Raw genomic sequence first — 12,655 nt, 5'->3', positions numbered from 1 at the left:
AAGCTGCTCTAAAAGCTAGAACCTAGATGCATCTAAGAAGTTATGACTTAACTCCAAAGGCTTATTTTCCATATATTTCAGTTTCTCTTTATTCTTCCTGGCCAAATTTTCTACTACCCAACTTGAATGGAAATTGATGATAAAAAAGAGGTGATTTTCTGTTTGTTTGTTTGTTTTCAACCATGTGACTGTATTGTCCAGTCCTCCCAGATCCAACCCTCTCTTTTGATTCATGAAAATTCTCCCTCATGCCAGTTTCCTCCCATCTTCTTTTCCCAGTCTGTTAAATATCATGTTTAATCTCACACTAGAGTCAGTCATGTGGTTTGAGTCAATGATACTAAAGCCACATGAACTTTTTCACCCCTGTCTCCACCCGCTGAGCTCCACTTCCTAAAGGAATCAGAAAGTTACCTTCACAGATGATAACATTTTGAGATAAGGCAGGAATGCTCCCCCGACAAACATTGCAGTGCTGGGTCCGGGGACTGTGGCTCGAATACCAGTAGTGCATTCCAGTAAGAAAAGGGTTGTTTTCTGCTGCAGGTATCTAAAATAAATAAAAGAGAACAAAGAATAGAGAGTTAATCACAGAGATGGATTAGGGAAAGCCAGAAAACCTGATGCTAAGGGTGAAATGGCCAGCTATATAAGGTGTCAGAGCATGTGAAGAGTAAGAATCAAAGTTGAGCTGACAATAAACCTCCCATCTCTATTTTTTTCCCCAGTGGTTTTGGAAAGGGAAAAAGAATGAGGGGGTGGAATTCCCTGGCAGTCCAGTGATTAAGACTCCACACTCCCAGTGCAGGGCGCAGGGGTTCCAAATCCTCTGACCAGGCAAGAAAGAGAGGAAGTAGGGCTCTGACCCCGGGCTAAGGAATGCTTGTCAGGCTTTAGCTTCCTCCTGAAGATATATGTTACCCTTCCTGGCTTACTGCTGCCAAGTGAGTAGAGAACTGCATTGCTGGGACAACAGTTTCATTTCAGAAGCTTCTGGCCAAAGCATTCTTTTCTGAATACCATGCTCTGACTGCCTATAGAAATTTTCTGGTTAATCAATTCGATTCATTCAAAATTCATTACATATTTACCGAGTAACTACTATGTGTTTGGCACTTTTCAAGGCACTGGGGATATAGTGATGAATAAGACAAAGTCTCTGCCCTCTTGAAATGGCTTTCTGTTTGGTGTCCCTCTTTCATGGTATTGAATTTGATGTTTACTTTTAACCTGCCTGTAAATGCTGCATTTGTTTAACACAGCCTATTTCTCATGACTGTTGGGCAGGCACAGGGTATAACAGCAACTAGTTTTGGGGCTAAAAGGAGAAGGGGGAGGGGTGGGCACCAAAAACCCTCCAATTTATTCTGGGTGTGCATTCCACAGGACACTTCCACCTTTTCTCTAATTCCTATGAATGCCTAATCTCTTCTTCCTCTGCCTTCCTCTGGAATGTAGACATAGGTATACACATTCAGCTATTTATTCTTGATGTTATAATCATTTGGGCATGTAAAGGCATAAGACCTTAAAATGAAATACACATTCTTCCTGATAGTGGTCCGAGAGAGAGAGAGAGAGAGAGAGAGAGAGAGAGACAAGGATAGGAGAGAGAGGAAAAAAGAGGGGGAGCAAAGAGGGCACTATTGAGGGACCTAGCACATTTAGTCTTCAACTTTGATTAATTTATAGGAATTAGTCATCTAAAACATAGCCTGTATATGGTACTCTTTGAACCCTGCTTCCCTCTCTGGCATGCTATTTATGTGCTAAACTGCTGTTGACCAGGAAGCTTCTGGAAGGAAAAGCTACTTGGATGAGACAAAGGCTCATCTAGTATGAGGTCACTTTGTGATTGTATTATTTTTTTTTATATTGACACCCTGGCAAAGTTCCAAGAAGATCAGAGTAGAGAGTGGAGAGTCATGAGGAAATGAGATAGACTCGGTCTTGACATACTGAGCAACCAGCACCTTTCCATTTCCCAAGCCACAAGATTATAACTCTACAAGTACCTTCTTTCCTTCCAGCTTCCCCCTCTCCTCCAATAATTACTAAGAGCTACTTTGTGTCATCTACAAAGCTAGGAACTAGAGATGTAGAGATGCATGATCCATAGTTTTTGCCCTCAAGGAGCTCATAGTCTACTGTAGGAGACAACTTCCTAAACAGATCCTTCTAGTATAGAGTTACAAGTGAGCTCTCCTATAGTGTTCAAGATTCTATAGGACAAATGGAAGAAATGAAGAACTCTGAGTAGAATACTGAATTTCATGGTACAAGTGGCTACATAATATAAACATATATAAAATGGACATTGTTTTGGTTCAGCAGTAGAGGAAATGGGATTTATATTCCTTATGTGCATCTTATTGTATAAGGAAACTTTGATGCACACAACCCTGAGTGAGTATGTGTTGTATGCTGAATTATGTCCCTTGCCAAAATATGTTCAAATACCTAGTATCTGTGAATGTGATCTTATTTGAAAATAGGATCTTTATAGATGCAATCAATTTAAGATGTGGTCATAATGGATTGGGGTTCCCTGGCAGTTCAGACAGTAAAGAATCTGCCCACAATGCAGGAGACCTGGGTTTGATCCCTGGGTTGGGAAGATTCACTGGAGAAGGGAATGGCAATCCACTCCAGTATTCTTGCCTGGAGAATTCCATGGACAGAGGAGCCTGGCGAGCTACAGTCTGTGGGGTCACAAAGAGTCGGACACGACTGAGCGACACACACACACACACACACACACACACACACACACACACACACACACACAGAGTGGATTAGAGTAGGCCCTAAACCAGTGACTACTGTCCTTATAAGAAGAGGGAAATTCAGACATAGTCACAGGAGAGAACAGCAAGTGCTGACAGAGGGTGAGGTTGGAATGATGTGTCTACAAGTGAAGGAATGCCAAGGAATGCCTGTAATCACTAGAAGTTAAGAAGAGGTAAAGAAGGATTCTCTTCTAGAGGCTTCAGGAGACCATGGCCCTGCCAATACACTGATTTTGGAATTCTAAACTCCAGAACTGTGACAGATTAAGTTTCTTAATTCACACAATTTGTGGATTTGTTGTAGCAGTCCAAGTTCTTGCAGTCCAACCCCAATAAGAAGTTTGGGGTCCAACTCTTTGTGACCCCATGAACTGTAGCCCACCAGGTTACTCTGTCCATGGGACTGCCCAGGTAAGAATACTGGAGTGGGTTGCTATTTCCTTCTCCTGGGGATTGAGTTTATTTTAGATGCCACATATAAATTAAGACATACAATACTGTCTTTCTGTGTCTGGCTTATTTAACTTAGCATAATGTCTTCCAGGTTCATCCATATTATTACAACTGGCAAGATTTCCTTCTTTTTAAAGGTTGAACAATATTCCATTGTATTTGTATATAAAAATATTACATTTTTAACCCATTAATCCACTGAGGGACATTTAGGTTACATCCATATCTTGGTTACTGTGAATAATGCTGAAAGAAACATGAGAGTGATGATACATATTCAAGATCCTGATTTCATGTCCTATAGCTATATATACCCAGAATGGAATTGCTGGAGCATAAGGTAGTTATATTTTTAATACTTTGAGAAACTTCAATACTACTTTCTATAAGGCCTGTACCAATAATAATTTATTATTAATCTCTTTTCTCCACAATCTTGTCAGGACTTATTACCTCTTGTGTTATTTCTGTTTTTAAATTTTGAAGTATAGTTGATTTACAATATTGTGTTAGATCCAGGTACAGTAAAGTAATTTAATTATATATGCTGTTGTTGATGTTCACTTGCTAAGTCCAGTCTGACTCTTTGGGACTTCATGGACTGCAGCACACCAGGCTCATCTGTCCTCCACTATCTTCCAACTCAATGGTGATTCTATCTAACCATCTCATCCTCTGCCACCCCCATCTCCTACTGACCTAAATCTTTCCCAGCATCAGGGTCTTTTCCAACGAGTCATTTCTTCGCATCAGGGAGCCAAAATATTGGAGCTTCAGCTTCAACAACAGTCTTTCCAGTGACTATTCAGTGTTGATTTCCTTTAGGATTGACCAGTTTGATCTCCTTGCAGTCAAGGGACTCTCAAGAGTCTTCTCCATCACCACAATTCAAAAGCATCAGTTTTTCAGTGTTCAGCTTTCTTTAGGGTCAAGTTCTCACATATGTACATGATTACTGGAAAAATCATAGTTATATTAGACCTTTGTCAGCAAAATGATGTCTCTGCTTTTTAATACATTGTCTAGGTTTGTCATAGTTTTCCTTCCAAGGAGCAAGCGTCTTTTAATTTCATGGCTGCAAGTACCATCCGCGGTGATTTTGGAGCCCAAGAAAAGAAAATCTGTCACTGCTTCTACTTTTTCCCCTTCTGTTTGTCATGAAGTGATGGGACCAGATGCCATGATCTTAGTTTTTTTGAATGTTGAGTTTTAAGCCAGTTTTTTTCACTCTCCTTTCACCCTTATCAAGAGGCTCTTTAGTTCCTTTTCGCTTTCTGCCATTAGAATGGTATCATCTGCATATCTGAGGTTGCTGATATTTCTCCCAGTAATCATGATTCCAGCTTGTGATTTGTCCAGTCCAGCATTTCGAGTGATGTACTCTGCCTAGAAGTTAAATAAGGAGGGTGACAATATACAGCCTTGTCACACTCCTTTCCCAATTTTGAACCACATAGTTGTTCCATGTCCAGTTCTAACTGCTGCCTCTTGACCTACATACAGGTTTCTCATGAGGCAGCTAAGGTGGTCTGGTATTCCCATCTCTTTAAGCATTTTCCAGTTTGTTGTGATCCACACAAAAGGTTTTGTGTAGTCAATGGAGCAAAAGTAGATGTTTTTCTGAAATTCCCTTGCTTTTTCTATGATCCAGCAGATGTTGGCAATTTGATCTCTGGTCCCTCTGCCTTTTCTAAATCCAGCTTGTACATCTGGAAGTTCTCAGATCACATATTGTTGAAGCCCAACTTGAAGAATTTTGAGCATTAACAGGCTAGCATGTGAAATGAGCACAAGTGTATGGTAGTTTGCACATTCTTTGGCATTGCCTTTCTTTGGGATTGGAATGAAAACTGACCTTTTCCAGTCCTGCGGCCATAGCTGGGTTTTCCAAATTTGCTGACATATTGAGTATAGCACTTTAACAGCATCATTGTTTTTAGTATTTTAAATAACTCAGCTGGAATTTCATCACCTCCACTAGCTTTGTTCATACTAATATTTTCTAAGGCCCACTTAATTTCACACTCCAGGATATCTGGCTCTAAGTGAGTGACCACACCATCGTGGTTATCCGGGTCATTAAGACCTTCTTTGTATAGCTTTGTGTATCCTTGCCACCTCTTTTTAATCTCCTCTGCTTCTTTTAGGTCCTTGCCTTTTCTGTCCTTTATTGTGCCCATCTTTTCATGAAATGTTCCCTTGGTATCTCCAATTTTCTTGACAAGATCGCTAGTCTTTCCCATTCTATTGTTTTCCCTATTTCTTTGCATTGGTTACTTAAGAAATCCTTCTCATCTCTCCTTGCTATTCTCTGGAGCTCTACAATCATTCAGGTATATCTTACCCTTTCTCTCTTGACTTTCACTTCTCTTCTTTCCTTAGCTATTTGTAAAGCCTCCTCAGATAACCACTTTGCCTTCTTGCATTTCTTTTTCTTGGGGTTGGTGTTGGTCATTGCCTTCTGTACAATGTCACTAACCTGTCCACAGTTCTTTAGGCACTCTGTCTACCAGATCTAATCCCTTGAATCTATTTGTCACCTCCACTGTATAATCATAAGGGGTTTGATTTAGGTCATACCTGAATGATCTAGTGGTTTTCCTTACTTTCTTCAATTTAGGCCTTAATTTTACAATAAGGAGCTCATGATCTGAGCCATATTCAGCTGCTGGTCTTGTTTTTGCTGACTGTATAGAGCTTCTCCATCTTTAGCTGCCAAGAATATAATCAATCTGATTTCTGTATGACTGTCTGGTTATGTCCATGTGTAGAGTTGTCCCTTGTTGTTGAAAAAGGGTGTTTGCTATGACCAGTGTTTTCTCTTGACAAAACTCTGTTAGCCTTTGCCCTGCTTCATTTTGTGCTCCAAGGCCAAACTTGCCTGTTATTCTGGGTATCTCTTCACTTCCTACTTTTGCATTCCAATCCCCTATGATGAAAAGCACATCTTTTTTTGGTGTTACTTCTAGAAGGTGCTGTGGGTCTTCATAAACGTGGTCAACTTCAGCCTTTTTGGCATCAGTGGTTGGGGCATAGACTTGTATTACTATGATATTGAATGGTTTACTTGGAAACAAGCTGAGATCATTTTGTCATTTTTGAGGTTGAACCCAAGTACTGCACTTCAGTCTCTTTTGTTAACTATGAGGGCTGCTCCAATTCTTCTAAGGGATTCTTGCCCACAGTAGTAGATATAATGGTTACCTGAATTAAATTCTCCCATTCCTGTCCATTTTAGTTCACTGATTCCTAAGATATCAATGTTCAGTGTTGATAAAGACTAAAGACTAAAGAAAGACTAAAGACTAAAGAAAGACTAAAGACTAAAGAAAAAGACTTTATTTTCTTTGGCTCCAAAATCATGCAGATAGTGACCGCAGCCATGAAATTAAAAGACACTTGCTCCTTGGAAGAAAGCCATGACAAACCTAGACAGCATATTAAAAAGCAGAGACATTACTTTTCTGACAAAGGTCCATATAGTCAAAGCTTTGGTTTTTCCAGTAGTCATGTATGGATGTGAGAGTTGGACCATAAAGAAGGCTGAATGCCAAAGAATTGATGCTTTTGAGTTGTGGTGTTGAGAAGACTCTCCCTTAGACTGCAAGGAGATCAAACGAGTTAATCCTAAAGGAAATCAGTCCTGAATATTCGTTAGAAGGACTGATGCTGAAGTTGAAGCTCCAATACTTTGGCCACTTGATTCAAAGAACCGACTCAGAAAAGACCCTGATGCTGGGAAAGATTGAAGGCAGCAGAAGGGGACGACAGAGGATGAGATGGTTGGATGGCATCACTGACTCAATGGACATGAGTTTGAGCAAGCTCCAGGAGATGGTGAAGGATAGGGAAGCCTAGCATGCTGCAGTCCATGGTGTCCCAGAGTCAGACACCTCTGAGCGACTGAACAACATTACTACCTATTATTTTACACTGTTCCACCCCAAATATTTGTAACAATCCTCGACCCTTTACTAGTTACTTAAGACATCAGGTTATATTTTTTAACTTTTATATGCATTTTTGCTAACAAGTAGAGAAAGAAAACCTGAATTCTCAAACAATAAAACATTAGCATTTTACTGGAAAACTTGACCCCTTTCATATATAGGTTCTCTGTACTTCTTTTTAATGGCTTTTATAAAGTTTGCTAGCTTATGATTATGGGATTATAGAATCCATTATCCCTCTTGAGTACCACAGGGCCTTTTCTCCTATATATCAGTTTCTTTTTAAGTTTGAATTAATCTTCCCCATTATCTCTAAAACCTTCACAGCAGAACTTGGCTTTAGGATGAACTATATATCACTCTCTTTCTAAACCCTGGGCCCAAGATTACCCTCAGATTCATTTATTCATTCAAAGAGTATTTATTGAGCCTCTGCTATGTGCCAGACACTGCTCTAAGTAAATAAATGGCAAAAATCCCTCCCCTCTTGGAACTTACATAACTTCTAGTGCAGTAGGTCTGTAGAAGACTGAGCAGAGGGCATAGCCCAGAGTTGCAGTGGTAGCACCACTTGTTGCAGGGAGCAGTAGCCCAGGGCTTGGTATTGTTAAGGAGAAAAGGAACCCTGCCATGCTTTGGGGAAGACTGTTCCTTGCTCCTCCCTCTACATTTCCTTTGTTGTGAATGGTAAACAGAGAGGCAGAGGGGCATAATGGTTAGAGACATAGGCTTTGGATTCACATAGCCTGGGTCTAAATCTTGGCTTTGCAACTGAGCAATTATTTTGTCTTGGTCTGGTTCCTTATCCTTGAGCCTCAGTTTCCTTAGTTGTTACTATAGTCACTCAGCAGACTCAAGTCAAGACTGCTGATTGCAGCTATGCTATTAATAACATAAGAACATCTAAGTTAGCTTCTCACATACATCTTGAGCAAACAGTGACATCTATATACAAAGTGGATGTGTACAGAGGTATCTAAACTGCATATTTACCAAGGTTTGAGTCTAAGTGAATTAATTCTATTTATAGACAGATTTCCTAATGATATACATCCAAAATTCCTGATCAGATGATATCTGTTTCCATTTTATTATTTCCCTGTTTGAAAGGTGGCTTAGCTAATGCAGTCAATTAAGTGTTTACCCATGAGAGTTGAGTGGATTCTCTATTATTTCCCCTACCTTACGAATTTCTCCCTGTTGCACGGTTTTTATGACGTTAATCCATTCTTCCATGTCTTTCCGATTGGGTGCAGCCAGCGTAACATTTCGTTGTGGTGTGATCACCTACAGAAAGTCACATTATTAGCTGGTTCCCAAGTCAAACTTTACCCCCAAACAGAGCGTTTGAACTCTCTAAGATACTAGACAGGTCTACCAAGCACACCCAAAGCAACTTCTTAAATATATAACAGCAGTTCCTAGAGCCACCCCAACTAATAACAGTAATAAACAGCAGTTTAAAGGCACTTACTATGTACTGGGCACTCTTCTATTGTACTTTATGTATCTTAGTTATTTCAATCTTCATTACAAATCCAAGAGCTAGGCAGTATTATTTTCCCTCACTTTATTTTTTTTTCATTTATTTTTATTAGTTGGAGGCTAACTACTTTACAATATTGTAGTGGTTTTTGTCATACATTGACATGAATCAGCCATGGATTTACATGTATTCCCCATCCCGATCCCCCCTCCCACCTCCCTCTCTACCCGATCCCGCTGGATCTTCCCAGTGCACCAGGCCCGAGCACTTGTCTCATGCATCCAACCTGGGCTGGTGATCTGTTTCACCCTAGATAATATACATGTTTCGATGCTGTTTTCTCAAAACATCCCACCCTCGCCTTCTCCCACAGAGTCCAAAAGTCTGTTCTGTACATCTGTGTCTCTTTTTCTGTTTTGCATATAGGGTTATCACGACCATCTTTCTAATATTTTTTTCTGTGGCAAAGGGAGTTAAATGACTTGCTCAGGGCAAAACAGTAGGTAAGAAACTAAGCCAGAATTTGAATCTAGATTCTTTGGCTCCAGCACACATGCTCTTAAACACTAGACCAAGCACCCATCTGTTACTCAAATAAAGTTGCCTGAAAATCTTACTTGCTTACTTGCTGCTCTATCTACCCGAAATGGTAAAAGTGTTTAATTTTCATCAGGGTGTGCCTATTTCTGTTTGAGGGGAGAGTGAGACTGCAGTGAGGAAACTACTAATCCAGTTTCTTTCTTTCTTATGGTTAGGGAAAATCTGAAGAGAATTTTACTATTTTTTCTCTTAATCCTGCTTGGTGCAAGAACCTTGCAGAAACAATGAGAAAGCCATGTTGAGGGTCTAGCAGAGGTAGACCATGCTAACTTCATCTTTTCCCAAAGGGCAGGAGGGAGCATGGATAGCTATAGCATCAGCCATTGCTTCAATGGCCTTACTTATCTTCATTACCAGTGCCCGCCACCCCAAGCCCAAATCTTGCAGCTAGAGCTCACCACACCAACAGACAATTTTGTTCTTCTTGTGAATGTAGCACAGCATGATTCTGTGATAATGGCAATAGGGACTCGTTGGAATTAGTAACAACAGTCACTGCTTTGGTCTAAACCCATTCTTATGTAGGGTTGACGCATAGTGCCTCTGTGTTTTAATTAGGCTAAGGGGAAACCTAGCCCTTGGAATTTTTGTAGAATGGATACCCCAAACATTATCTTGTATGCTTATCACTAAAAAGTTAAGATTTTTGGAACTGGGTCAACAGAACCCTCAGCTTTTTCCTGGGTCAGTATGATGCAATGAGAGAGAAATGAGAGTAGGGTCTCCTTTCAACTGCTCTCCTTTCAAAGGAGAATAGACTGTGGACCAGCCATGGAAGCAGGGTATTGGGCCCGTAGCTCTTTAGTCTGCTAAGTACCACTCTCCACCTGCCTGAAGAGGAATCCTGCTCTCCATAACCCACCACTGAGGCTGAGAAAAAAACATTTTTGTGAGGAGATGGGTAGGAGAATTCTTGGGCCAATAGACTTGTTATTTTTCAGTGAGATTTCTGTTCTGAATTTACCTGAATGACCGTCTTATGACATTTTAGCAGTGACATGCCCTTGAATACATCCCTAGAAAATCCTCTGCTTTCTCTGAGGTACTCTCATTAGTAATTTCAGCATAGAGTAACTTTCACTTTGGATTTAGATTCTTATGCTTCATCAAAGGAGAGAATGTCACATAGCTCAAATATCTTGATATAGTCTACAACATATTAGCAGTCTCTTGAAAGCCTCTCAATGATATTCATTTAAATTACCTTCACCAGAAGGATTGATTTTTGAAATAGCCACCCCAATCCTGAAATCAGCTCTGCTTTTATATCAAACTGGTAATAGAGACCAGGGCAATCATGTTTTTCCCCCATCAGTGGGCTGATAGAAAATACTCACATGAATAATCTCTAGCACTCATTTGCAATGCTACTTTAAGTGGATTTCCAAACACACTTTGGGATCAAAGAAGACTTGGGAAATTTGAATTCCAAACAGGCGACAGGTGGGTATGGAGACCCCTCTTCCCAGCTATCTCTCACCCTTGCCCATTCAGGCAATCCTAATTTTACTTACGCAAAAACTGTGGCAAAGGTTTCTACAGCTGCTTTCTGCCAAGGCAACTTGAGACAAATCAATTGTTTCAAAGCGTGCAAACTGGAAAGGTATGAGAGGGAGAGGGAAAAGGAACCATCTGGTTATTGAGGCAAAGATACACTAAAAAGTAAACACACACATAGGCACACTAACAGGCATTTTTGGCAGTTATAATCCCATTATTTCTTTGGCTTGAGTGCTGGATTTATTTAGCATCATGATTTTGATTTATATATCATGTAACAAACAGAAAATTAACTAAACTAAACCAAAAACACAACTCTTCCCAAAACTTATATGTGGATTTATAGGAAAGCTTATGTAGTCCAGGATTATTTAGAACTAAAGGTTTATGCTGGAGAATATAGTAGGATACTGCCTTCATGGATCACAGCCTTGTTGTGGTGAAGGGCCTTGCATAATTCAAGGAAGCTATGAGCCATGCCATGCAGGGCCACCCAAGATGGACAGGACATAGTGAAGAATTCTGACAAAACGTGGTCCACTGGAGGAGGGCATGGCAACCCACTCCAGTATTTTTGACTGGAGAACTCCATGAACAGTATGAAAAGGCAAAAAGGTATGACACTGGAAAATGAGCCCCCAGGTTGAAAGGTGTCCAATATGCTACTGGAGAAGAGTTCAGGGCAATTACTAATAGCTCCAGAAAGATTGAGGCTTCTCTGGTGGCCCAGGGGTAAAGAATCTGCCTGTAATGCAGGAGCTGCAGATTTGATCCCTGCCTCAGGAAGATCCCCTGGAGGAGGGCATGGCAACCCACTCCAGTGTTCTTGCCTGGAGAATCCCATGGACAGAGGAGCCTGGCAGGCTACAGTACCTAGGGTTGCAAAGAGTCGGACACGACTGAAGTGACTTAGCATGCACTCAGGCCAGAAAGAATGAAGTGGCTCACTAAGAACCTAACAGAAGCAGAAGAGATTAAGAAGAGGTGGCAAGAATACACAGAAAAACTATACAGAAAAGGTCTTGTTGATCCAGATAACCATGAGGGTGTGGTCAGTCTCCTAGAGCCAGACATCCTGGAGTGTGAAGTCAAGTGGGCCTTCATTTCAGTCCCTCAGTCGTGTCTGACTTTTGCGTGCGACCCCATGGACTGCAGCATTCCAGGCCTCCCTGTCCATCACCACTCCTGGAGTTTACTCAAACTCATGTCCATTGAGTCAGTGATGCCATCCAACCATCTCATCCTCTGTCGTCCCCTTCTCCTTCTGCCTTCAATCTTTCCCAGCATCAGGGTCTTTTCCAATGAGTCAGTTCTTCATATCAGGTAGCCAAAGTATTGGAGTTTCAGCCTCAGCATCAGTCCTTCCAATGAATATTCAGGACTGATTTCCTTTAGGGTGGACTGGTTCAATAGAGTCTTCACTAACACCACAGTTTAAAAGCATCAATTCTTCAGTGCTCAGCTTTCTTCATAGTCCAACTCTCACACCCATACATGACTACTGGAAAAACCATAGCTTTGACTAGACCTTTGCAGGCAAAGTAATGTCTCCACTTTGTAATAAGCTGCCTAGGTTGCTCATAACTTTTCTTCCAAGGAGCAAGCGTCTTTGAATTTCATGCCTGCAGTCACCATCTGCAGTGATTTTGGAGCCCTGCAAAATAAAGTCTGTCATTGTTTCCACTGTTTCCCCATCTATTTGCCATGAAGTGATGGGACCAGATGCCATGATCTTAGTTTTCTGAATGTTGAGTTTTAAGCCAACTTTTTCACTCTCCTCTTTCACTTTCATCAAGAGGTTCTTTAGTTCTTCTTCATTTTCTGCCATAAGAGTGGTGTCATCTGCATATCTGAGGTTATTGATATTTCTTCCGGCA

The 12,655-nt window shown here is 40.8% G+C and overlaps 1 protein-coding gene across 1 annotated transcript in view; it reads right to left on the bottom strand.

The window, feature by feature from the left end:
- DGKK (diacylglycerol kinase kappa) overlaps positions 1–12,655 on the bottom strand; it is a 161,096-nt gene that overhangs the window by 97,096 nt on the left and 51,345 nt on the right. The window contains exons 5-7 of the mRNA XM_043897422.1: positions 10,793–10,873; positions 8,375–8,479; positions 415–550 (exon numbers count right to left, since the gene is read on the bottom strand). Coding sequence (XP_043753357.1) covers positions 415–550; positions 8,375–8,479; positions 10,793–10,873 — 322 coding nt within the window. The remainder of the gene's footprint in view (positions 1–414; positions 551–8,374; positions 8,480–10,792; positions 10,874–12,655) is intronic.

Source organism: Cervus elaphus, chromosome X, assembly GCF_910594005.1.
Source record: "Cervus elaphus chromosome X, mCerEla1.1, whole genome shotgun sequence".
NCBI lineage: Eukaryota > Metazoa > Chordata > Mammalia > Artiodactyla > Cervidae > Cervus > Cervus elaphus.
This window is presented reverse-complemented; position numbering and strand designations above follow the sequence as displayed.